This window comes from Schistocerca nitens, chromosome 6 (genome assembly GCF_023898315.1).
Source record: "Schistocerca nitens isolate TAMUIC-IGC-003100 chromosome 6, iqSchNite1.1, whole genome shotgun sequence".
Classification (NCBI taxonomy): Eukaryota; Metazoa; Arthropoda; class Insecta; order Orthoptera; family Acrididae; genus Schistocerca; species Schistocerca nitens.
This window is the reverse complement of record NC_064619.1, coordinates 541757251-541783117: the sequence shown is the minus strand read 5'-3', so window position 1 is coordinate 541783117 and position 25867 is coordinate 541757251. Positions and strand designations below refer to the sequence as shown.

General features: G+C 40.2%; 1 protein-coding gene across 2 annotated transcripts in view; it reads left to right on the top strand.

The window, feature by feature from the left end:
• Positions 1 to 25867, top strand: part of LOC126262282 (focadhesin) — a 298944-nt gene that overhangs the window by 38548 nt on the left and 234529 nt on the right. For both annotated transcript variants that reach the window (XM_049958798.1, XM_049958799.1), the window contains exons 3-7: positions 2140 to 2205; positions 2280 to 2434; positions 5016 to 5219; positions 5293 to 5470; positions 8094 to 8370. In XM_049958798.1, the coding sequence (XP_049814755.1) occupies positions 2140 to 2205; positions 2280 to 2434; positions 5016 to 5219; positions 5293 to 5470; positions 8094 to 8370 (880 nt within the window). The remainder of the gene's footprint in view (positions 1 to 2139; positions 2206 to 2279; positions 2435 to 5015; positions 5220 to 5292; positions 5471 to 8093; positions 8371 to 25867) is intronic.

The following is a 25867-nucleotide window of genomic DNA, read 5'->3' as shown; positions in this document are numbered from 1 at the left end:
GAACTGCGCCGCTGCTATGGCTGCAGGTTTGAATCCTGCCTCGGGCATGGATGTGTGTGATATCCTTAGGTTAGTTAGGTTTAAGTCTAGAGGACTGATGACCTCAGATATTAAGTCCCATAGTGCTTACAGCCATTTGAACCATTCGAACTGCGGTATTGACCATCTAGACATGGTTGAACTACAGACAACACGAGCTGTGTACCTCTGTCCTGGTGGAATGACTGGAACTGATTGGCTGTCGGACTCCCTCCATCTAATAGGTGCTGCTCATACATGGTTGTTTACATGTTTGGGCAGGTTTAGTGACATCTCTGAACAGTCAAAGGCACTGTGTCTGTGATACAATATCCGCAGTCAACGTCTATCTTCAGGAGTTCTGGGAACCGTGGTGATGCAAAACCACTTTTGATGTGAGTATAAGAGCATTTTGAGCAAATACACAGGGAGAAAGAACTTTCCGTACCATACTTACCAAAGACTTCGTCTTCATGATCTGACAAGTGAGTTGCTGTTTTACTGATTTATATTTTTATTGGCATAATCACAAGATACCTAATCACTGGAAAACTTATTAGATCGATCAACAACATTTCAAACCATCCAGTTGATGAAAATGACATACATCGTCTTTCTTCAGTGAAATAAATAACTTTAAGAAATGAAAGAATTACACAGGGGTGGAAATTTCTTAGGCTGTCTTCAGGGGATTATCAACTTGTGGATTTTTTATAGTCAAAGACAATGTAATTCTTGAGAGCCATTCTGTTAAGTGATTCTGTGGGAAAAGCTCTAACAATATAATATATCAGTACTTTGACATGATACAGTGTTCTTGGTGGGTTACATATAAGACTTTAGAGAGAGAAGTTACAACTTATTAAAAGAGGAAATATATCACATTATTTGGTTTGGAACTTTTCTCTATTTTATTGGTCACTGATAAACAAAATCCATATTTTCCCTCCAGACTGAATCAGTCCAAAAAGAAGAAACTAGCCAGCCACTCATATCTGTAATATCCAGAAGAGTTGTAGAATCTATGTATGTTCTTACTGTACCAATCCAAGTGAGGTGATGAACTGAAGCCAGCACAGTCAGTACGAAAGTGTGGCCACAGGTCATCTTATATTTTGTTCAACATGAGAAGACATGACACTGCAGAAAACATTGTTGTGGCATAAAATGGACAGTGGTCATTGACAGCTGGAACTATTATCGTGTTTATGTCCAGTGACTACAGGGCGTGTTCCTGTAGCTCACCTGAAGATGGCTGAATGGTTGTCAGTCATATATCCTGGCAAGAAGTCAATGTAACCCGGCTGCAGTCCCAAAATTTCATAGAATTAACATTCTTATTTATGCAGCATGTAGGCTTTTTCTTTGTTCTGGAGTAGAAAACTGTAACTAACTTTTTGCTTTCAGATATTTGGCCTCTCTATGGGAGAATACTCATAGGGAATATATAAAGTTCTCATGCAACAGTTGCAGTGTATCATGAAAACAAAGGAAACAATTAAATGAATATTAAGAAGACACAAAAGTATAAAAACCGTTACACTAACATGAATCTGCACTTGCATAGTTCAGCATATTTAGGATTTTAGAACTCTGCTGTTGTCACAGTTGATCATTCACATCACCAGCTCACTCACAATGTGACTGGCAGCTAATTAACACACTGGAATGTGACACTGTTTCACTTTTGCTTTCCTGCATTTTTTGTGACCATTTGCAGCACTAAGCTCAAAGTGGGAATGGTGCTTCATCTGCCTCAGATGAAATTGCCTTCAAGCCTTTTAGACACCTCTTGATTATACTGCATTACTGCTACAGATCCTTACATACCCATTCTTGGAAGACTGATCAACATTTTGAATGCATTTGTAATAACCCCTTCATCCTGTCCCACCTTCCCGGTCCAGTAGCTTCTAAACAAACACACTTATGTTGCTTTCACTGTTGAACACACCTTCTTTCTTTATTCACCAGTAATTCAGTCAGTCCTTTAACTATTCAAAAATTGATATAGTAAGTTGAAACAATGTCCCTCGAAGTGTTTGCTTTGTTCACGTGGTTTTTAACCGTAATGCTGGAATCTGGATTGTTTATATTACTGTCTCATTATTATTGTTGTAGGCAATTGCAAAATTGGTGGATACTGCCAGAGACAGAAATGAATCAAACCCAGCTCAAATACACCAGGTATGAATTATTCAAAATAGTACATATTCAGAGATGTATGGTTAATTATCTACAATGTCTTAATATATTTTCAGCTTCCTGAATTGAAATTGCTGTGGCAGAAGTGTGAAGATCCTGATCCAGTCATCAGCATTACTGCGTGTCAGGGAATTATCACCCTGGTGGAATTTGGAGTGCTTTCAGTTGGACCAACATTGTCACATTTCATTTCTGCTTTGACATCTGCCTCGTAAGTTCTCACTCTTGTTCAGATAATTTAAATGGTATGTACTAATGTGCAGGTAGTATGTTTAAATATACAGTGAAACCCCTATTTTATGTTTTCATGTGATCATGACTTAAAAAATGCAAAACTGAGGAAAATTCAGAATCAAGGAAAACCTTCCAAAATATGAGCAAAAACACATGTAATTGGCATACATAATTAAAAATCACAATCCTCTCCAATGCTTTGTGTAAAATCTATCTATGTGAAGGAAATTAAATGTGCAATACATTGTTGATACATTAATTTGTGGTAATGAATTTCCTCAGTTCTCAAAAAAAAAAAAAAAAAAAAAAAAAAAAAAAAAAAAAAAAAAATTGAAATTGATTTCTGGGTACAAGGTAATCAAGCTGTTTTCCAACATGCTATGACCACAATTTATATGTTCAAAACATGCATTTTTGAGAGATCGTCCTTTGCGCTTACCCAGAAAAATAAAAAATCGATGAACATGCTGAATTAAACTAAAAACATCACAGCAGCTAAGTGGTTAAACCATAAGCATAAATGCATACATCTGCTTGATGACATACTTTATTTAAAGCTTTTCTTGTGAGCTGCACTTCACAGTCTCACCACCATTAAAGTGTTATTTTAGGCTTGTTGAGAGAAGAAGAGATGTGAAAAAATGAGTTTACTTCCCCTGTTGATGTTACAAGCCTATTAGAAGTGAGCTCAGTGAATTTCTGTACATTATGTAAAATGTAAATTTGAAAGAAAGTTCAGGTACTACAGCTTTGCTTCATGCCCTCTATCACTGCTGCTGATCTTTATGATCTACAGTGTGTGGTGTGTGCAGTGCAAAGTATATACATGAGTAGTGTATGTCGTTGTTGCAACCTGTATCATGTCAGTTTTGAACACAAAAATCTTTAAAAGGTGCTATCACAAAACCCTTGTTCTATTTCCATGTGACATCTTTGTCGAAGCACATCATCTGCATGAAAAGTATATTTTCAGCATGGCTGTGCTGGTTATTGGGTGACTTAAGAAATTGCCTGCTGATAAGAGTTCACTAGCTGGAAATGGGCGATGTTTCATTGATTATGACCAAGCATATTCTTGGAGACTCAGTGCTTGAATTTAAAAGGTTGACAATTGATATTGTTGCTGAATACAGTACATCAGAAATACATACAAAAAATGAGACTTGAGTTATAAATGACACAAGAAAAGGTGATGGCTGGATCCGTTCGTCACGTACTGGCTCGATCCAGAGCACTTCAAGTTGACTGTCTCGTTTTTCCATTACCACTGCAACCTAGCAGTAGTTGTATCATAATTGTGGTGCGGTGAAGCTAAATGTTACAAGTTGTATTGGCAACATCGATTGTGGATTACATCAGCATTTCCTCCTCACATCTCCTCTCTTCACAATGGCCTAAAATATTCCCTTAATTCCACCACCACCCGTGGTGTGAACCATCTGCCTTTTATGCCACTTATAACTCATTCAGTCACATCAAATGTCAATAGGAAGAAAACAGGACAAAGTCAACTGAGAGGTTGAGTAAGCATCTAGAGTTAAGGTAAAACTTACTAGGAAGAAATGTAAAATCAGGAAAAAACTTAAAATTGGAGAACACAAAATTGAAGTTCCAGTGTATTTGCAAAAGCATGTGGTTAGTATTAGTTATAAGCCCAGTGTTCGATAAACAAGAGCTCTAGCAATTGGGCACATACTAAAGTAGCAGCATCCTTTTCAAATACAGCTTAAATCAATGGTGAACTAGTACAGCTAAGGAGTAACATTGAAAGTTGTAGTTGAGGCTTTAGTTTGTTGGTCAGTGGTGTTCTGTGCCTTCCGTCCTTAATAATCTATCTAGAGTTAGCAGTTATCAAAGAAGATACTCCAATTTAGATCTCCTGTAGTATTACCTTCATCTACACAGTTTGCTAATGAAATCTCATAATCTGCACTGAAGCCCGTATCTGATCCTAACCAAACTGAATGTATATCTTTTTTTTTATGCTGACAGTTCTTTGTCCACTGAGCTACCTAGTGCACACAATTTGTCCCAACTTTTCTTTTTCACTGCCTTCTTCTCAACTATTTCTAATTTCGAGTGGGCCTTTTCTGTAAAACTCTGATATGATAGTATGTTTATGTGTCATCATACATATTTTCTTATAAAAAGTGGGTGGAACTGATTTCTCATGTTTATTTCCGTTCATTAGGTGTATATGTATATGAGATAGCAGTTTATATTGCCATATCAAAATTTTGTATTTGTATGGCTTTCAGTTTATTAGTAGTGTTCCTAATGCAACTAGACACCATTATCAGGTTGTAAGTAAATGTGTGTAGCTTTATGAACAATTTTATAAAACTTGCAATGGTCCAGGATAAGTATACTTATAACACCAAAGCAGCAGCAGATTATTCTTATCGCTTTATTATGTTTAGAGTAGACTCTCATGGCTGGTATCAGACTTAAGAAAATAGGAAAATTGCTGCTGTGATTATAGTTGTATGATGGATACATAGTTTCTTTAATTTTGAAGAGAAATGGCCTATCTGATTTTCATAATTTGTCTTTTTTAGGAATTACATTGGAATAATTAATGCTATTGGCAGTTTGCTGATACTGGACATGAAAACTCAGATTTCTGAAAAACGTCATTACCAGTGTCCATTTGCATTGCAAGTGCCTCAACATCCTTTATTGATTCTTCTGAGGCACAGAAACGATGTGTGGCCTGACATACTGAGTCAAATACAGTTCCTGTGTAAAAACAATGAAGAAATGTAAGTTTATGAACTAAAGACAAACAAAAATGTTATTTTAAATAGTTCTTCAGATATTCGTATTCTCTTGCAGAGTTTCAAAGAACAGTATTGAATTGCTTCGTCCACTGCTCTTATATGTGTTGTGTGATCCAGCTCATCCACAAAATTTGCCTTCTGTTTGTCGCCGGGAAGTGTGGGAGCTACTTATATTAAACTTTCATCACAAAGAGGTGAAATCATTTTTGATGGAAACTTTATTGTGGTTACAGGTTAGTTTCCTGGAATTTCACAGGTAAAACATGAACTGCTTTTCTGTATAAATTAAATGTTTTACTATTCTTTCAAATACATACATCAGCACTTGAATTATAGACATTTAACTAAAAATGCTTTGCATCCCCTTTTGCTCTGATGAAGACAGTGGCATATGGACTCGAGAGGACATTGAAAGAATTGTGAAGTTATTCTGATCCATGACCTTTCAGCCACTGTCCATAACTCATGGAGGTTTGTTGGAGCTGGATCCAAGACACTCACTCCTACCTCAGTGTTTTTCCAGGTGTACATGATAGTACTAAGGAAGCTGTGCTCACACAAGCACCCTAATGTCTGTGGAATGTTCATCAGATCATTCTGACACAAGTGACTGACTGATGAGGTGGCACTGTGGCTTGCTGAAGGTACAGGCTGCTGGTTGCTGTAAGCAGACAGGTACACATGATTAAACACTAAATTCCTGTGTTGTTTGTCACTGAGAAATAATGGCGGACATATTAGGGGCCAAATTTCATGCTGTGTAAATATATATTGAAAAAGAATACCTCTACCACAAGCCTGAAGGGTGCCCTCTTGGCAAGTGGGATGCATCTAGGTATTCATACACTTCTATGAATATGTGGCCAAGAATAACATACCTTATCCAGCCATTGACCTTTTTCCATGCTTCAGGCATCCACTGGCAACATTCTTGTGTCCATCCTAATCTGTGTGCCCAATGACATGGGATGAACTGAGGTACTTACGTGGGGCCATGGCTTCTTTATCCTAAGGTGAGAGGATGATGTGGAGTGTATGGCTGTTTCATAGTTTTCATTGTCTGGCATAGAACTTGTAAATGATTTGCTTCAGTGTAGCATGCCTGTCTACTGTTACAATCCATTACAGTCAACAGTGCACCCTTGAACATTACATTATCGCTCATAGCAGTTGCCTCTGGCGTCATAGTTCTCCCTGATTCGAGGCAGTTACTGTACATTCTTTCATGATGCCACTGAAAAAGCCCAGTGCCTGACATTGTGTGTCTTGTCCATACTGTGCTAAACTATTTCAACAACAGCCTGTAACAGGTGTTATGACATCCCAGTCATGAGGTACAGTAAATTATTTACAGTGGGAACAGGGATACTCTCTCTCTCTCTCTCCAGTACAGCATCTATCTCTGATTCACTTGCTCATAAGCATGTATTCACTGCCAAGCAATATAATTTTACAGGTTGATCCATGGGTGTGGAACCACCATTCTAAAACAAAAACAGGTGGGTGAATGGAAAGTTAAAGGAAAGTAATATAAGATGGGAAAGGGGAAGGGGCAGCAAACCTAAGAGATTTTCTTACCAATATGGCTACTGTTTTGGAAGCAGCAAAATTGGATGACACATCAGACACATACAGGATTACACACAGAAAACAGTGGTGTCTTCGTTTGAGCATAATTTTATCCCTTCTTGAGTTATACTACATTTTGTATGGAACAAGGCAAATACTGGTGATAACATACAAAGGCTATGGGTTGTGCCTGACATACTGTTCAGCATGTTGTAAGATCATTGTTATCACCACTTCATCCATTTCTTGTGGACTTTAACCAACACACATACCAGAATATGAGTACAAGCATCAAAGTCCAGTCCCTGATGTTGCGAGGTTTCCGATCATTACATATACAATTGCCTCCACATGCCCCCACGGAGAGAAATCTTATGGACTTCAGTTCAGGGAATGTAGTGGTCACTCATTCGACTTCTACAACATATTCCCGTTGGGAAACGAGATATACAGGGATGTCCAAACAGCTTGCTCTTGAAGAGGTGAGGCACCATCATGCTGAAAGAAAGTTAGAAATGTTCCATCTCCCTCCATTTGATGGATCCTGCCAGGGAGGGCTGTCATATGGCCTGTATCTTTGATTCTGTTTATGTGTCTGTTTACTTCACATAGAAATTAGCTTCACTTGTGGACAGTACATCATACCGGTATGATTGTTTTTGTCCGGCTTACATATCACCCTTGTACAAACTGAACCCGATGATCTGTATTGTGCCTGGTCATATATTGTAACATTATCATTTTGTAAGGGTGCCATTTACTTATGACCAATATTCTCATTATCAGTGTACAATTGACCCCAGTCTTCTGTGAGACTAAATTAGATTCCTGCACTCTGGACTGTTACCAAACACTGTCAGAACAATGGTTCCTTCTTTATCCTGATATGAGGGCAATATCACTGTGTTTGGTTTGTGTTAATGGTATCAGTTTTCCTGTTAAGAAGAGACATCAGTTATCTTGAAAATGAATAAATCTATGCACAAATGAAAGGCACCATTGTTTTCCTTCTGCAATTATGTACGTATTTGATATGCCACAAGACCTGTTTTCCACATGAAAATTTTGAGTTTTATCCAAGATAATGTCTTCAATAATGGCTACCATGTTGGCAATGTCACATCACAGGTCTTTTGAATTTAAATCTCTGTTTATCCACCTTTTTTTGCCAGAAGGTTAATTCCACATCTGTGGACCAACCTGTGCTTTCATTTGTTAGATGCAAAATCAGCTGTACAAACTATTCCTGATAATATTATTATAGAACTAAACACTTACATCTGTTAGGTGGAAAATGAACAGCAGTGTGTGAGCACAAGCCAACTGCTCCTGGCATTCTTCATGGCTTCACAGCAAAGTGGTGACTTGCTTCTCTGTGCAGCACTTGCTCCGAGCATAGCTTCTGTGACTGTTGGCTTGATAAAAGGTGGTCATGATCCTCGGAATTGTCTGGCTGCATTGGCCATGTCAACACCACCTGAGGCTGTCTCTACAACACTGACAGTACTGGTTGAAGGTGTTGTAATTTGTCCTGCAGCATATCTTCATGATTATTTGATTACGTGTAAGTACTTTAACATTATTTCTGAACTTGAAGCTGTACATAATATACAGGTACATGTATTTTTCTGATAAAAAATTAATAAATTTATTTTATATGCTTGTTTACATTAATTAATGAGTTACAGAATTATTGTTTTGGAGAAAATGCAACTTGCAGAGATAACATTTTCAGAAAATGGGAATGTGTTTTGAGAATTATATATTGTGGTAGTTTTAGAATATCTTTCAGGGACCTATTAGAAAACTTAGTATTTTGAAAATTGCTTCACAGTACACATATTGATTAACGCACTTCTGCATTTTGCACACAATAGTACAAAGCGTGATTATAATATCGAGACCAAAAACTACTACTACACCAATTCCATCGACAAAGAATTCAGTGACCTCTCCCACAGAATGTTAAATATCTTGAGGGTAATATTGTGGAGTTTTAGTAAATTGGAGAGCTTTCTGTTTGGACCGCCTCCTATTCTATTGAAAAGTATTTTCTTAACATTAGCTTGTAATATAATTAATCCTGACACTGTGATAATGTTTCATAATTTATCTCCTTATATTATTTTTTACTTAAATATGATAGACACATTAGACTTCTTCCAACATCCCAGACACCTATCTCTTTAATATCCATGGATTAAATTAAAATGGTTCAAATGGCTCTGAGCACTATGGGACTTAACATCTGAGGTCATCAGTCCCCTAGAACTTAGAACTACTTAAACCTAACCAACCTAAAGACATCACGCACATCCATGCCTGAGGCAGGATTCGAACCTGCTACCGTAGCGGTCGCGCGGTTCCAGACTGTAGCGCCTAGAACCACTTGGCCACACCGGCCGGCGGATTAAATTAAATATAATGTAATAAACTCAAGTGTATGTGTGAGCACCAGTGATTGTGAATCAGAATTAGGGACTGGAAATTGAGGCTTAAAGGGAAAATATGTACATTCCAAGTTAAATAACATGGAAGTTGTGATATACTCCACAAGCAACTAACCTTTCTGAATTTTAATCATTTACATCATGTTAATGTCACAGTACATCACGTTTTCTTCTACATGTGTATCATTAGCAGCACATATTGCCAAGATTGTTGATAGAAACTCTTTCGTTTAGTATGAAGTTGCAGAATAGATTTTGAAGATTTTATGCTTGTGATATTCCCATAGAAAAAAATACAGCATAGACCATAGAAGTTATGTTGGAACCACAAGAGATATGACCATTAGAGAAAATGGAAGAAAAAATGTTTGCTGAAAAGACAAAATCTTCCATGTGGCATATTATAGATATTATGAAATTATGGTGTAATGCCCCCCCCCCCCCCCCCCCCCCCCCCCAAGAACCATGGACCTTGCCGTCGGTGGGGAGGCTTGCGTGCCTCAGCGATACAGATAGCTGTACCGTAGGTGCAACCACAACGGAGGGGTATCTGTTGAGAGGCCAGACAAACGTGTGGTTCCTGAAGAGGGGCAGCAGCCTCTTCAGTAGTTGCAGGGGCAACAGTCTGGATGATTGACTGACCTGGCCTTGTAACACTAACCAAAGCGGCCTTGCTGTGCTGGTACTGCGAACGGCTGAAAGCAAGGGGAAACTACAGCTGTAATTTTTCCCGAGGGCATGCAGCTTTACTGTATGGTTAAATGATGATGGCGTCCTCTTGGGTAAAATATTCCGGAGGTAAAATAGTCCCCCATTTGGATCTCCAGGCGGGGACTACTCAGGAGGACGTCATTATCAGGAGAAAGAAAACTGGTGTTCTACGGATCGGAGTGTGGAATGTCAGATTCCTTAATCGAGCAGGTAGGTTAGAAAATTTAAAAAGAGAAATGGATAGATTAAAGTTAGATATAGTGGGAATTAGTGAAGTTCGCTATCCACAAAGTACATTACGTTTTGGAATTAAAAATAAAGTATTGGATTTTTTTTTAATTATATACAGATGAAAGCCACACTTAAATACTACTTTTCTACATAGTTGCCATTTAAATTAAGGCACTTATCGTAGCGATGGACGAGCTTGGAAATTCCATCGTCATAAAATTTGGCCGCCTGCTCCTTCAACCACGTGGTTACCTCTTTCGGGACAGAAAAGGTGTGATTTTTGTGGATTTCCTGGAAAGAGGCACTACAATAAACTCTCAAAGGTATTGCCAAACACTGCACAACCTCAGAAGAGCAATACAAAACAAGCGCAGGGGAAAGTTGGGCTCAAAGATCTTGCTGATTCACGACAACGCTCGGACCCACACGGCAAATGCCACTCGTGAAGTTATCGAATCTTTTAAGTGGGAGTTGTTTCTTCATCCACCGTACAGTCCCGACCTGGCACCGAGCGACTTCCACTTATTCCCAGCAATGAAGAAGTGGTTGGCTATGCAGCGTTTTGATGACAACGCACAGCTTCAAGAAGAGGTTACCACGTGGTTGAAGGCGCAGGTGGCCGAATTTTACGACGAAGGAATTTCCAAGCTTGTCCATCGCTACGATAAGTGCCTTAATTTAAATGGCAAGTATGTAGAAAAGTAGTATTTAAGTGTGGCTTTCATCTGTATATAATAAAATAAATTTCCAATACTGTATTTATTTTTAATTCCAAAACGTAATGTACTTTGTGGATAGCCCTCATACAAAATCAAATAGGGGTAATGCAGGAGTAGGTTTAATAATGAATAAAAAAAATAGGAGTGCGGGTTAGCTACTACAAACATCATAGTGAACGCATTATTGTGGCCAAGATAGACACAAAGCCCATGCCTACTACAGTAGTACAAGTTTATATACCAAGTAGCTCTGCAGATGATGAAGAAATTGATGAAATGTATGATGAGATAAAAGAAATTATTCAGGTAGTGAAGGGAGACGAAAATTTAATAGTCATGGGTGACTGGAATTCGTCAGTAGGAAAAGGGAGAGAAGGAAACATAGTAGGTGAATATGGATTGGGGCTAAGAAATGAAAGAGGAAGCCACCTGGTAGAATTTTGTGCAGAGCATAACTTAATCATAGCTAACACTTGGTTCAAGAATCATGAAAGAAGGTTGTATACATGGAAGAACCCTGGAGATACTGACAGGTTTCAGATAGATTATATAATGGTAAGACAGAGATTTAGGAACCAGGTTTTAAATTGCAAGACATTTCCAGGGGCAGATGTGGACTCTGACCACACTCTATTGGTTATGAACTGTAGATTAAAACTGAAGAAACTGCAAAAAGGTGGGAATTTAAGGAGATAGGACCTAGATAAAGTGAAAGAACCAGAGGTTGTACAGAGTTTCAGAGAGAGCATAAGGGAACAATTGACAGGAATGGGGGAAAGAAATACATTAGAAGAAGAATTGGTAGCTTTGAGGGATGAAGTAGTGAAGGCAGCAGAGGATCAAGTAGGTAAAACGATGAGGGCTAGTAGAAGTCCTTGGGTAACAGAAGAAATATTGAATTTAACAGAGGGAAACATTCCATGTGGAAAAAATATATCTGAAAAGAAAGATGATGAGACTTACCAAACAAAAGCGCTGGCAGGTCGATAGACACACAAACAAACACAAATATACACACAAAATTCAAGCTTTCGCAACAAACTGTTGCCTCATCAGGAAAGAGGGAAGGAGAGGGAAAGACGAAAGGATGTGGGTTTTAAGGGAGAGGGTAAGGAGTCATTCCAATCCCGGGAGCGGAAAGACTTATCTTAGGGGGAAAAAAGGACAGGTATACACTCGCACACACACACATATCCATCCACACATACAGACACAAGCAGACATATTTAAAGACAAAGAGTTTGGGCAGAGATGTCAGTCGAGGTGGAAGAGTAGAGGCAAAGAAGTTGTTGAGAGACAGGTGAGGTATGAGTGGCGGCAACTTGAAATTAGCGGAGATTGAGGCGTGGTGGATAACGGGAAGAGAGGATATATTGAAGAGCAAGTTCCCATCTCCGGAGTTCGGATAGGTTGGTGTTGGTGGGAAGTATCCAGATAACCCGGACGGTGTAACACTGTGCCAATATGTGCTGGCTGTGCACCAAGGCATGTTTAGCCACAGGGTGATCCTCATTACCAACAAACACTGTCTGCCTGTGTCCATTCATGCGAATGGACAGTTTGTTGCTGGTCATTCCCACATAGAATGCATCACAGTGTAGGCAGGTCAGTTGGTAAATCACGTGGGTGCTTTCACACGTGGCTCTGCCTTTGATCGTGTACACCTTCCGGGTTACAGGACTGGAGTAGGTGGTGGTGGGAGGGTGCATGGGACAGGTTTTGCACCGGGGGCGGTTACAAGGATAGGAGCCAGAGGGTAGGGAAGGTGGTTTGGGGATTTCATAGGGATGAACTAACAGGTTACGAAGGTTAGGTGGACGGCGGAAAGACGCTCTTGGCGGAGTGGGGAGGATTTCATGAAGGATGGATCTCATTTCAGGGCAGGATTTGAGGAAGTCGTATCCCTGCTGGAGAGCCACATTCAGAGTCTGGTCCAGTCCCGGAAAGTATCCTGTCACAAGTGGGGCACTTTTGTGGTTTTTCTGTGGGGGATTCTGGGTTTGAGGGGATGAGGAAGTGGCTCTGGTTATTTGCTTCTGTACCAGGTCGGGAGGGTAGTTGCGGGATGCGAAAGCTGTTGTCAGGTTGTTGGTGTAATGTTTCAGGGATTCCGGACTGGAGCAGATTCGTTTGCCACGAAGACCTAGGCTGTAGGGAAGGGACCGTTTGATGTGGAATGGGTGGCAGCTGTCATAATGGAGGTACTGTTGCTTGTTGGTGGGTTTGATGTGGACGGACGTGTGAAGTTGGCCATTGGACAGGTGGAGGTCAACGTCAAGGAAAGTGGCATGGGATTTGGAGTAGGACCAGGTGAATCTGATGGAACCAAAGGAGTTGAGGTTGGAGAGGAAATTCTGGAGTTCTTCTTCACTGTGAGTCCAGATCATGAAGATGTCATCAATAAATCTGTACCAAACTTTGGGTTGGCAGACCTGGGTAACCAAGAAGGCTTCCTCTAAGCGACCCATGAATAGGTTGGCATACGAGGGGGCCATCCTGGTACCCATGGCTGTTCCCTTTAATTGTTGGTATGTCTGGCCTTCAAAAGTGAAGAAGTTGTGGGTCAGGATGAAGCTGGCTAAGGTGATGAGGAAAGAGGTTTTAGGTAGGGTGGCAGGTGATCAGCGTGAAAGGAAATGCTCCATCGCAGCGAGGCCCTGGACGTGCGGAATATTTATGTATAAGGAAGTGGCATCAATGGTTACAAGGATGGTTTCCGGGGGTAACAGATTGGGTAAGGATTCCAGGCGTTCAAGGAAGTGGTTGGTGTCTTTGATGAAGGATGGGAGACTGCATGTAATGGGTTGAAGGTGTTGATCTACGTAGGCAGAGATACGTTCTGTGGGGGCTTGGTAACCAGCTACAATGGGGCGGCCTGGATGATTGGGTTTGTGGATTTTAGGAAGAAGGTAGAAGGTTGGGGTGCGGGGTGTCGGTGGGGTCAGGAGGTTGATGGAGTCAGGTGAAAGGTTTTGCAGGGGGCCTAAGGTTCTGAGGATTCCTTGAAGCTCCGCCTGGACATCGGGAATGGGGTTACCTTGGCAAACTTTGTATGTGGTGTTGTCTGAAAGCTGACGCAGTCCCCCTAAGGTAAGTCTTTCCGCTCCCGGGATTGGAATGACTCCTTACCCTCTCCCTTAAAACCCACATCCTTTCGTCTTTCCCTCTCCTTCCCTCTTTCCTGATGAGGCAACAGTTTGTTGCGAAAGCTTGAATTTTGTGTGTATATTTGTGTTTGTTTGTGTGTCTATCGACCTGCCAGCGCTTTTGTTTGGTAAGTCTCATCATCTTTCTTTTTAGAAATATTGAATTTGATTGATGAAAGTAGAAAATATAAAAATGCAGTAAATGAAGCAGGCAAAAAGGAATACAAACGTCTCAAAAATGAGATTGGTGCAAAATGGCTAAGCAGGGATGGCTAGAGGACAAATGTAAGGATGTAGAGGCTTATATCACTAGGGGTAAGATAGATACCACCTTTGGAGAAAAGAGAACCACTTGTATGAATATCAAGAGCTCAGATGGAAACCCAGTTCTAAGCAAAGAAGGGAAAGCTGGGTCTGTACAGGGGCGATGTTCTTGTGGACAATATTATGGAAATGGAAGAGGATGTAGCTGAAGATGATATGGGAGATACGATACTGCGTGAAGAGTTTGACAGAGCACTGAAAGACCTGAGTCGAAACAATTCCCCGGGAGTAGGCAATATTCCATTAGAACTACTGACGGCCCTGGGAGAGCCAGTCCTGACAAAACTCTACCATCTGGTGAGCAAGATGTATGAGACAGGCGAAATACCCTCAGACTTCAAGAAGAATATAATAATTCCAATCCCAAAGAAAGCAGGTGTTGACAGATGTGAAAATTACCGAACAATCAGTTTAATAAGTCACGGCTGCAAAATACTAATGCGAATTCTTTACAGATGAATGGAAATACTGGTAGAAGCCGACCTTGGGGAAGATCAGTTTGGATTCCAAAGAAATATTGGAACACGTGAGGCAATACTGACCCTACGACTTATCTTAGAAGCTAAATTAAGGAAAGGCAAACCTACGTTTCTAGTATTTGTAGACTTAGAGAAAGCTTTTGACAATGTTGACTGGAATAATCTCTTTCAAATTCTGAAGGCAGCAGGGGTAAAATACAGGGAGTGAAAGGCTATTTACAATTTGTACAGAAACCAGATGGCAGTTATAAGAGTTGAGGGACATGAAAGGGAAGCAGTGGTTGGGAAGGGAGTGAGACAGGGTTGTAGCCTCTCCCTAATGGTATTCGATCTGTATATTGAGCAAGCAGTAAAGGAAACAAAAGAAAACTTCGGCGTAGGTATTAAAATCCATGGAGAAGAAATAAAAACTTTGAGGTTCACCGATGACATTGTAATTCTGTCAGAGACAGCAAAGGACTTGGAAGAGCAGTTGAACGGAATAGACAGTGTCATGAAAGTAGGGTATAAGATGAACATCAACAAAAGCAAAACTAGGATAATGGAATGTAGTCGAGTTAAGTCAGGTGATGCTGAGGGAATTAGATTAGAAAATGAGACACTTAAAGTAGTAAAGGAGTTTTGCTACTTGGGGAGCAAAATAACTGATGATGGTCGAAGTAGAGAGGATATAAAATGTAGACTGTCAATGGCAAGAAAAGCGTTTCTGAAGGAGAGAAATTTGTTAACATCGAGTATAGATTTAAGTGTCAGGAAGTCGTTTCTGAAAGTATTTGTATGGAGCGTAGCCATGTATGGAAGTGAAACATGGACGATAACTAGTTTGGACAAGAAGAGTATAGAAGCTTTCGAAATGTGGTGCTACAGAAGAATGCTGAAGATTAGATGGGTAGATCATATAACTAATGAGGAGGTATTGAATAGGATTGGGGAGAAGAGAAGTTTGTGGCACAACTTGACTAGAAGAAGGGATCGGTTGTTAGGACATGTTCTGAGGCATCAAGGGATCACCAATTTAGTATTGGAGGGCAGTGTGGAGGGTAAAAATAGTAGAGGGAGACCAAGAGATGAATACACTAAACAGATTCAGAAGGATGTAGGTTGCAGTAGGTACTGGGAGATGAAGAAGCTTGCACAGGATAGAGTAGCATGGAGAGCTGCGTCAAACCAGTCTCAGGACTGAAGACCACAACAACAACAACATGGTGTAATGATGAAGGCATGCACTGGGGTTAAATTTTAGAGGTAAAATAGCCCCCCCCCCCCCCCCCCCCCCTTTGCCATTTACATCTCTGGTGGACAGTTGCTCAGGAGGACACTGTCATCAGAAAAAAACAAATCTGTTGTTCTGTGGGTCAGTGTAGGGGTGGTTGGAGCACTGTAAGTACTTCTCCTGGTTTTGTCAGTTGGTAAGTTTGTATGCAACATATTCAAGTGCATATAGTCATGTATAGAAGATAGGTCAATTTGTAATTTATTTTTCTAATATTTTATGGTCTCCATTTCTTTCTTTTAAACAAACAAAGAAAAAAAAAACAATTTGTTACAAGAAGATCACTACCTTTGGCAGCATGGATAATCCATGAAATTACAACAATCAGTAAAGCATCATTTGGCCTTGCTGAATAAGTTCCATTTTTAACCGCTGCTTCTACACTGGTGTGCAAAACTTAAGTTTGAAAGTAACTTTCACACTATATATTATGTCACTGCCAAGTAGTATAGCTTGATGAACTTGGACTATAGAAAGAGCTGCTACATTATGGTACAGAAGGTAGCTGAAAGAAATACCCTAAAATGGTAAGGTGTGGGGATACACAGTGCACCCAGGAACAATGTCGAAGATGATTGTTCTGATGGTCCAGTGTTGTGGTATGGGGAGGTACAATGTTGCATGGTTATACTGACTTCCAGATCTCTGAAAAAAATACACTCCACATTATTGTGATACTGTACTCCTTCCACCGTGTGCATATTTTCAGGGGTGCATTTGGATCTGATTTCATTTTCACAGATGACAAAGCATGACCCCATCGCAATGTGTAGGTGGAAGAGCTCTTCGTATGAAATTTTTGGGGAATGGACTAGCCCGCCCATTCCCCTGACTCAAATCCCTTTCAGCACCCGTGGACGTGTTGGGAGGCATATTGCAGTACATCCTTGTGCACCAATGACCATCCCGCAGTTGTCAGCTATGCTGATGAAGTTTTGGAATGGCCTACCACAGAAACTTCTTATCAATCTTGTAGCCAGCATGGGAGCACATTGCAAAAGCATGCATTGCTATCCCTTGTGATCAGGATCCTATTAAGAACAATGCCATACCTTTTGTAATTTGCACGGAATCATCATGAATTGCAGTGACTTCAGTGTAATTATTATTATTATTATTATTATTCGTTACAGTCAACTTTGGACTACGCTAAGCATCAGTCATTTCTTGTGCTTTTTCTTGCGTTCTTCCCAGTACTTCTTCATTTTTTCTGAGTGGGCTTCTTTATGTTCTTGCGACCAGGTTGTTCCCGTCTTCTTTGATTGCGTTCGGTCTTTGAATCCCTGTATTTTGTTGATGGCATTCCTATATTCCATTCTGTTGTAAACTGTCTCTGGTATAATGTTCATTTCTGCAATGTCTTCTTTTACTTCTTTCAGCCAGTTAATTTGTGTCTTTCTGCTTTCCATGTATTCCAGGATTTTCTTTGCCGTTCTTTCTGGTGCCATTCTTTTGACATGCCCATAGAAACTCAGTCTTCTCTTTTTAAAGGATGTTGTCAGTTTTTCAATAAATAATTAATAAAAGTATCATTTCTGTCATCTCCTGTGCACAGTCTGGTTAAAGTCCAGGCAGCAAGCATGCACAACAGTAAAACTCAAAGCACCTAAAGAAGTTGACTGGGTTAACCATCAAAATGTTGTGCATGAAATGGGGACAACAACTTGACAGAACACGTGGAAGCACACCATTGAGGGATCTCTTCTGTAATACTTGAGTATAAAATTGTGTAAATGGTGTTCAGCAGTTGCTTCAGGCCACTCTTTTCCATTGTAAAATATTTTGTTCCTGTTAAAGGCATTAGTAGTTGGGATTCACAAAGTCTTATGACAACATTTGAAAGTTTGCGCTCCCACTGTTGACATGCTAGAATATCTCAGCCCTTTCAATACAGCAGCTGAGCAAATTTTACCACAGACAGTTTTGTCAGTTTTTCAGTGCATACTTTGCTGACAGTGTCATGGCTACTGGGATAAACATTAGTGACTGGCTTGCAAACTTCGAAGGTTGCTTCAAAAGGAGGATTATGGAGGACTTCCTCCATGAATCTTTTCCATCTTGAAATATCTAATAGGTATTTGCTTTTACTGTAAAGTCACAAGAAGTGAGATATGGTTGGTATAAGAGCTTCTGAAGATGGATAAATATTATGAAGACCTTGTACCTTAATCATTGTCTGCCTTTGTAGCTGAGAGATCAGTGTATGTGACTGCCATGAGGAGGACCCAGGTTCATTTTCCAGTATTGCCAGGAAGTTTTCTTTGGTTGGATGACTGGAAGAGAATGCACTTAACCTCATGAGATCAATTGAAGAGCTGCATCAATGAGAAATAACTGCCCCAAGGTCCGGAAAGCTGACACTAGCGAGAAGAGTGCTATGTTGGCCCCATGCCCCTACATGCTGCATCCAAATGATGCTGACTGGTTGAGGATGATACAGTGGCTAGTTGGTGTCAAGAAGTCCTCTGGGCCTAATAGTGGACCTAAATATTTTTCATGTACCTTAATTCTGCATAATAATTCTGCTCAAAAAATTCTAGCTAAACAGCACTGAAAATTCCATGATCCTTGCTCAATGAATATTTTGATCTAGAAGAATTACACTTTTTGAATTAAAAACTGTGATCACCATCCATAAAACACAAATGACCAAATTTTCAGAACTCTGGCAAAACTCCCCTCAGAGATCTCTTTTTCGTGTCCGTATGATTGAACTATTGGTATACTAAATGGTTACTGTTTATTTATGATTAAACACAAAGGAACATGAACAGGAGATGAATACTGTACTGTGTGTGCTTTAAGATTGCTACATTAATAATTTAGACACTGCGGTTTACAATTTCATATTACAAAAGTTTAATTTTAGTGCATTTACAGTTACATCTATATTAGCACATATGTATTGTGGAGGAATACATGACAATATGAGAAGGAAAATTTGCTACTTACAATATGACTGAGATGTTTAATTGCAGGCAGGCACAGCAAAAAGCTACTAAACATATAGGCTTTTGGCCAGGAGGCCTTTTTTTCCAAAATAGACACCATACCCACACATATTCACACAAATGCAGCTTGAACACATGACCATTGTTTCTGGCCCCTAACAGCTAGAGACAGTGGTCATGTGTGTGTGAGCTGCATTTGCGTGAATGTGCATGTGTGTATATCTATTTTGGAAAAAGGCCTTCCGGCTGCAAGCTTATATATTTAGTAGTTTTTCTGCTGTGCCTCAACATCTCAGTCATATGGTGAGTAGCAATCTTTCCTTTTCATAATATTGTCATTATTCCATCCTGGATTTTCCCTTAGTTGGAGGAGTACATGTCACACAGTCAGAATAAGTAACAACATTTTTGCTGTAGTTAGGTTTATGAAAATATTAGTAAATAAGTGTAATTACTAGATTTGTGTGACTTTCACAAATTAGTGTAAATTGCTGGTCACCACATAGAGAATACATTGACTGGCAGACAAACACTGTTAAAGAAGACTGTTGGGTATTATTAAGCTTTCACACAAGCACAACTCTCGCACACATGGCACTGTCTCTAGCCACTGTGGCCGGATTGAGTCATAACTGTGCCTAATGGGAGTAGTATCCTGTTTGAGTGGTGGAGGGGTAAAGAGAAGACATGTGGCAGGGACTACTGAGTGGGATGGGGGAAGGTGTACTGCTGCTTTTGGGAGTTTTTAGGGACATGGTAAGTACAAGATAGGGTTTCTAGATTTAGTCAGGAGGTTGGAGGGAAAGGGGGGGGGGGGGATAGAGAAGGGGAAAAGGCTGGAGTAGGAGCAGAGAAGAGGATAGGTTAGTGGAGAACAGGGACTAGCAAAGGCCGAGGCTGGGGGCTACAGAATGTAGGATATGTTGCAGGGAGAGTTCCCATCTGCGCAGTTCAGAAAAGCTGGTGTTGGTAGGAATGATCCAGATGGCACAGGCTCTGAAATGCTCATTTATTTGAAACACATTGTGTTGGGCAGTATGTTCAGCATCTGGGTGGTCTAGCTGTCTCTTGACCATGATTTGTTGGCCATTAATGCACACAGACAACTTATTGGATGTCATGCACACATAGAAAATAGTACAGTGATTGCAGCTTAGTTTGCATACCACATGATTGCTTTGATGGGATAGGAGATGCCTGTGACTGAACTGGTGTAGCTGGTGGTCAGATGATATGTGGGGAAGGTCTTACATCTAGGTCTATTGCAGCGTTATGAGCCATGAGGCAGGGCTTAGGGACAGGGTGAAGTAAGGATGCACAAGAATATTGTGTAGGTTTGTTGGATGTCAAATACCACTATGGGAGGGGTAGGAGGGATAGTGGGTGGGATGTTCTTCATTTCAGCGCATGATGAGAGGGTATCAAAACCTTGGCGCAGAACATGATTCAGCTGTTCCAGTTGTGGATGCTACTGAGTCAGGAGGGGAGTACAGGAGTGCTCCTTTGTGGCTGGATGATGGGTATGTGGGAGGTGGCTGGAGAAACAAGGCACAAGAAGTCTATTTCTGTAAAATGTGGGGAGGGTAATTTCAGTCTGTGAAGACCTCACTGAAACCTTTCATACATTTTGAGAGGGACAGCTCATCACTGCAGATGAGATGACCATGGGTGGCTAGGCTGTATGGGAGGGACTTCTTGATATGAAATGGGTTGCAGCTGTCGAAGAGGAGGTATTGCTGGCACTTGGTAGGTTTGATGTGGATGGAGGTACTGATACAGCCATCTGTGAGGTAGAGGTCAACATCGGAGGTGGCTTGTTGGGTTGAGGATGACCAGGTGAAGCAAATGGGGGAGAGGGCATTGAGGTTCTGGAGGAATGTGGGTAGGGTGTCCTGGCCCCACTGAGAGAATCTGTGCTCTTGTGGTCCAGCACCTTCAGCCTATCACCCATAACCTACCCTCCTATAATAAAAGACACCATTCATTTCCTCCACCGACTTTCCACAATTCTTTTTCCTTTACTACACAATGCCCTGTCATCACTGTTGATGCCGCCTCCCTCTGTACTAACACTCCCGATGCCTATGGCATTGCTGCTGTTGAACCTTACCTTTCCCAACACGCAACTGTCTCCAAACCTACAGTCTCCTTTGTGCTCAGCTTGGCCAACATTATCCTCACCCACAGTTATTTCTCCTTTGAAGGCATCACATACTTACAGATCTGTGGTACAACGATGGGCCCTGCATGGCACTATCCTGCACCAACCTGTTCATGGCCCATTTGTAGGAATCCTTCCTAACCACCCAAAATCCCAAATCCCTCACCTGGTTCAGATTCATTTTTTCCTGTCCCTAGCCAGAACCCAGTCCCACATATTGTTCCTGTGTTGTTTCAAAGTTCAAATTTTATCTCCCCAAATGCCTGGCCCTTAAATTATTCGTCTCTGTGTGTAACCCCTCCTTCCCCGACAACCTCTGTTTGTTCAGATTGCATCAGTCCGTAGCCCTCACCAACCTATTTCTGCAACACTATGTAAATCAGGCTCAAACCTTCTTGCAAAACCTCCTCTTCATACCTCCTGCCCTGTAATACCAAATTCCTGCATTCCATCTCTCACACTGAAACTCTTGCCCTACATGAACTATAGCAGCAAGCACACCACCACCTGAAAAAGCTCTCCAACCTGATCACCTCCTGTTTCTACCTTGGCCTACCACTCTCCACTACCTCTACAAGAACCTCGAAACCTCCCCCACATCCCCTCATAGCTGACAAACTCTGCCTCACAGACCTACTCCTTTTACCACACCCTGAGAAATTTCCTCCCACTGCTTTACAGAACCAGAACCAGAACCTAAATAGATGTGCAATATACTCCAAAAGCCTTAGTCCCATAGAAGTACTAGTACTTTCCAAAGGCCTTACCTTTTGCCCCAATCCCAAATTCAGTCATGCTGGTCATGTTAAAGGCGTTTTCTCCTTCTTCTGGTCCCTACTGTAGAAACACTTTTTTCCACCAATGCTACCAGTCAGACTCAATTCAACACCAATATTGAACCCTGCCTGTCTCAGTTCACTCATCCATCCAGTTGTGATCCAACCCCACTGCCCCAAATCACCCCCTTTTAACATTCCAGTATTTCTTGACATCAGATCTTGCCTCACCAACATTCCCCAAGTCCCACAAAATGGGAACCAACATTACATTGCAGAAAGAACCACATGGGGTATAAGATGCAAAGTAAATGTAGGAGGAAAAGTCTTAGGAAGGTCTAGACGATCTCACTGCTGGATAGCTACAAGAAAGGAATGTCGGAACTGATTCAGAACTCTTTGGAAAACGATTACAGGTAACAACAGTGTCTCCTATGAGCTAGGCATTTTAGGGAAGGATCTTGGTTGAATATCACTTGTCACTTAATCTCGTCATACATAGACGATTTGCACCTGAATGCTTGTAGTAAGAGGCTACTGCATGGCTAATTGACTGAATCATGCAGTCTTATCAAAATGTTATCCATTCTAGCCCAATGTTTTCCATAGTTCTTTTTAGGGTAAATACATCTGACAGACAGAGATACAGAATAAATACAGATGGAAAATGTAACTCTTTCTTTAACATATTCCTACAGAAACAAGCATAAAATCAAACAAAAACAAATATAAGTAATGGATTACTTATGGTATTAAAGAACCTTGTGCTAAGAAGGGAGAGATCTACCTAATTTGAACACCCTGAATATAAGAGAAAAACTATTTGGAACATTATGTTTAAAAAAAGGAAAAAAAGGAGTAAGGACCCAAATGAAAAGCTGGCCCCAGAAATAACTCTGGCAGAAATGATGACACTTTCAGATGATTAGGCACCAAATCAGTGATTCCTTCCTCACAGTGGCAGCAGACACTGCACCCATTAATAACAAATGAAATACAGATGCAGTAGATGTACTTTCACAGACACGCATATATACACATTTTTTTTTTTTTCTAGTGGTGAATGACTTGGCTGAGATCTCAGCTACATTTTGGTTGTCCATATAATGAGCCACCTTGAAATTCACCTCTTCGTCATTCTGGAAATGCTTGGCATGCATTGGTTTCACCATCCACAGAAAGATGTTAATGTGTGCTATGTTAGGAGAATATGGGGAGAGAGCCTATACCCTGTGCAGATTAAGCTGGTGTGTTTTCTTGGAGTGAAAACACCCTCTTGGGATAGCTTCCCACAGTACTTAATCTTCATAGCCTCCTATATTGTCATTGGGAGATTTCATTAGTATGTTCCAATGATGGTTTGCTCCTTACATGCCTAATCCATTAGCACCTTAGTGTCTCAGTTCTAAAAATTTCTCAGCAACACCGTGCTTGATTGTGGTTGCATCTTCGTTTTATTCATCTGTGGTTACTCCACATATTTCCAGTGCTTTCTTTGGTCCTTTCTTTCAGGTCCGTAGTGATACATGCAGTACTTGTCCGTGGTGATTAGATGGCAAAAAAGTCATCTTAAATGGCTTGACACAGTTGCAGCATTTTCACTCTGCCTCTGATCGACAGTATTTTTAAATGGACACAACCAGTTGTGAACCCAGTGAGCAGTGGCCATTGTCAAGTTCGAATAGTAGTGCAAGCTGCTGAAAACAGATCCAAAACTGATTTTCACTATTGATCACGATATGTCGAGCTTCGAACACTAGGATCTCCTTTTCTCATGATTCTTCTCAGTGAGATTGTTTGCCACTTCACTCTGCATCATTCAGACTTTACACTGGAAGCATCTGTACCATGTAACCTCTTTGTCATTTGATGATGCAGTGATGCTGTTGTGGCACACAACATAAACAAAGACTGGTTTTTGTAATCTGTTTATTGGTAGACTGCAACACATGGCAGCACAAGATACAGTGATATGAAACTTCCCAGAGTAATACAGTGCCAGTAATGTAACAACATCCAAATCTGGAAGGCTGCATGGTAAGTCACTTTTGACAGCACAGCTTAGACTGAAGCTGGGAAGCTTATAAACACTTAGGGACTTCAAAAAGTTAATTAGACATGTCATCCCATGTTAAGACCACTGTGCATTGAGAGTGATACAGTATCAGAAGAGAGTACATGTTCTGGGTTTCCTGCAAGCACAGTTCTGGTGTGGTACAGATAACAGGTGCATCACTATGTGGGAGTCAAATGGCATCGTAACTGGAAATGTTCTCTAAGTATGTGGGACAGTACATTTCTTGTGAACATAACTTTTAAATTGCCACAGATTCACCTCAAAATTCTGGTAATATGTGGACCAAATGCAGCGTTACATCCAGCCATAGTGGAGGGGTGCCAATAGATCAAGACTGCATAGATGTGGGTGGTGCTCATTGTTAAGGAAGGCCATCGACATCAACCAGTGATGATAGTATCCAGAGAATCGAGGGACAGATTCATAACAATTGCAGATTTTATGATGATGGGGATGTTCACATGGCTGCTCTCGAATGGCTCCATGACCAAGGGGCATATTTCTGTTGTCAAGGAACTGAACAACCGGTAAACTGTTCTGAGTTATTTACCAAGACTTGGTAACTATTTCAAAAATAGTGTCCTGTATCTGTGTCACTACGTAGTGCAGCAGTAAATAAAAGTTATTTGGCTGTCAAAAATATTGTGTAATTCACTTTCTGAGCTATCATCATATGTATAAAAAAATACTGTATACAACACATCAAAATTGTTGAGGAACTGAACAACTGGTAAACTGTTCTGAGTTATTTACCAAGACTTGGTAACTATTTCAAAAATAGTGTCTTGTATCTGTGTCACTATGTAGTGCAGCAGTAAATAAAAGTTATTTGGCTGTCAAAAATATTGTGTAATTCACTTTCTGAGCTATCATCATATGTATAAAAAATACTGTATACAACACATCAAAATTATCAGCACAGTATATTAATATAAATCTTCATCAGATATTATTTCAAGATGCATGAATTATTTAATAAAAAAAATTCTTTTTTCTATTAAGATGATTTGACTGATTTTATTTTCTAAATGATCTTTGGATGAATAAAAAACTAAACTAAAACAATAGCAGATAAACAACAGCTATGTAATGTAGCCGAGGAGACAGTAACTTTTTTCAAAGTAACAGTTTCTTTCTAATTTGCTTGATTAAATTAGATGGCACAAGCATAGCATCAAGTGGTATAGGATAGTTTATTGTTAATATGTATTTATTTATTACTCATACAGATTACATTTCTGTGATTTCATTCATACATTCACACACAGTGTTCATTCAATCTGATCCTGAAGGAGATCCTTCAGGGATGAGGAACAAGTCAAGTTATATATTAACTGTCAGAAGCAACCGTTACTCGCTAATTCTGCAAAGAATGCTAGCCACAGGCACCATTTACTCAAACTGGTAATTATGGTGATAACTTTGCAAAACCTCTGCTCCTCTTTCTACACTGCCGTGACTATCTGATACTCCAAACAAATCATATTAACTTTACGGAGACCACTATTAACGTCTGTATACTGGCAGAACCAGAATTTAATTAACGAAAATATTAGAGTTAAGTGAATTTACATTCCTGGGCACAACTATTCTGATATATAGTAGAAGGAGTTGCTAATGAGATTTTTTTTTTTTACTTTGTGTTTAAATATTTGAGAATTCTCAGCTTCATGCTTGATGTCCACTGGAAACTTCATATAGACTTTTCACCAGCATATAAAACTCCATTCCAAACCCTAAATAGGGATGCATAGTCTGTATGG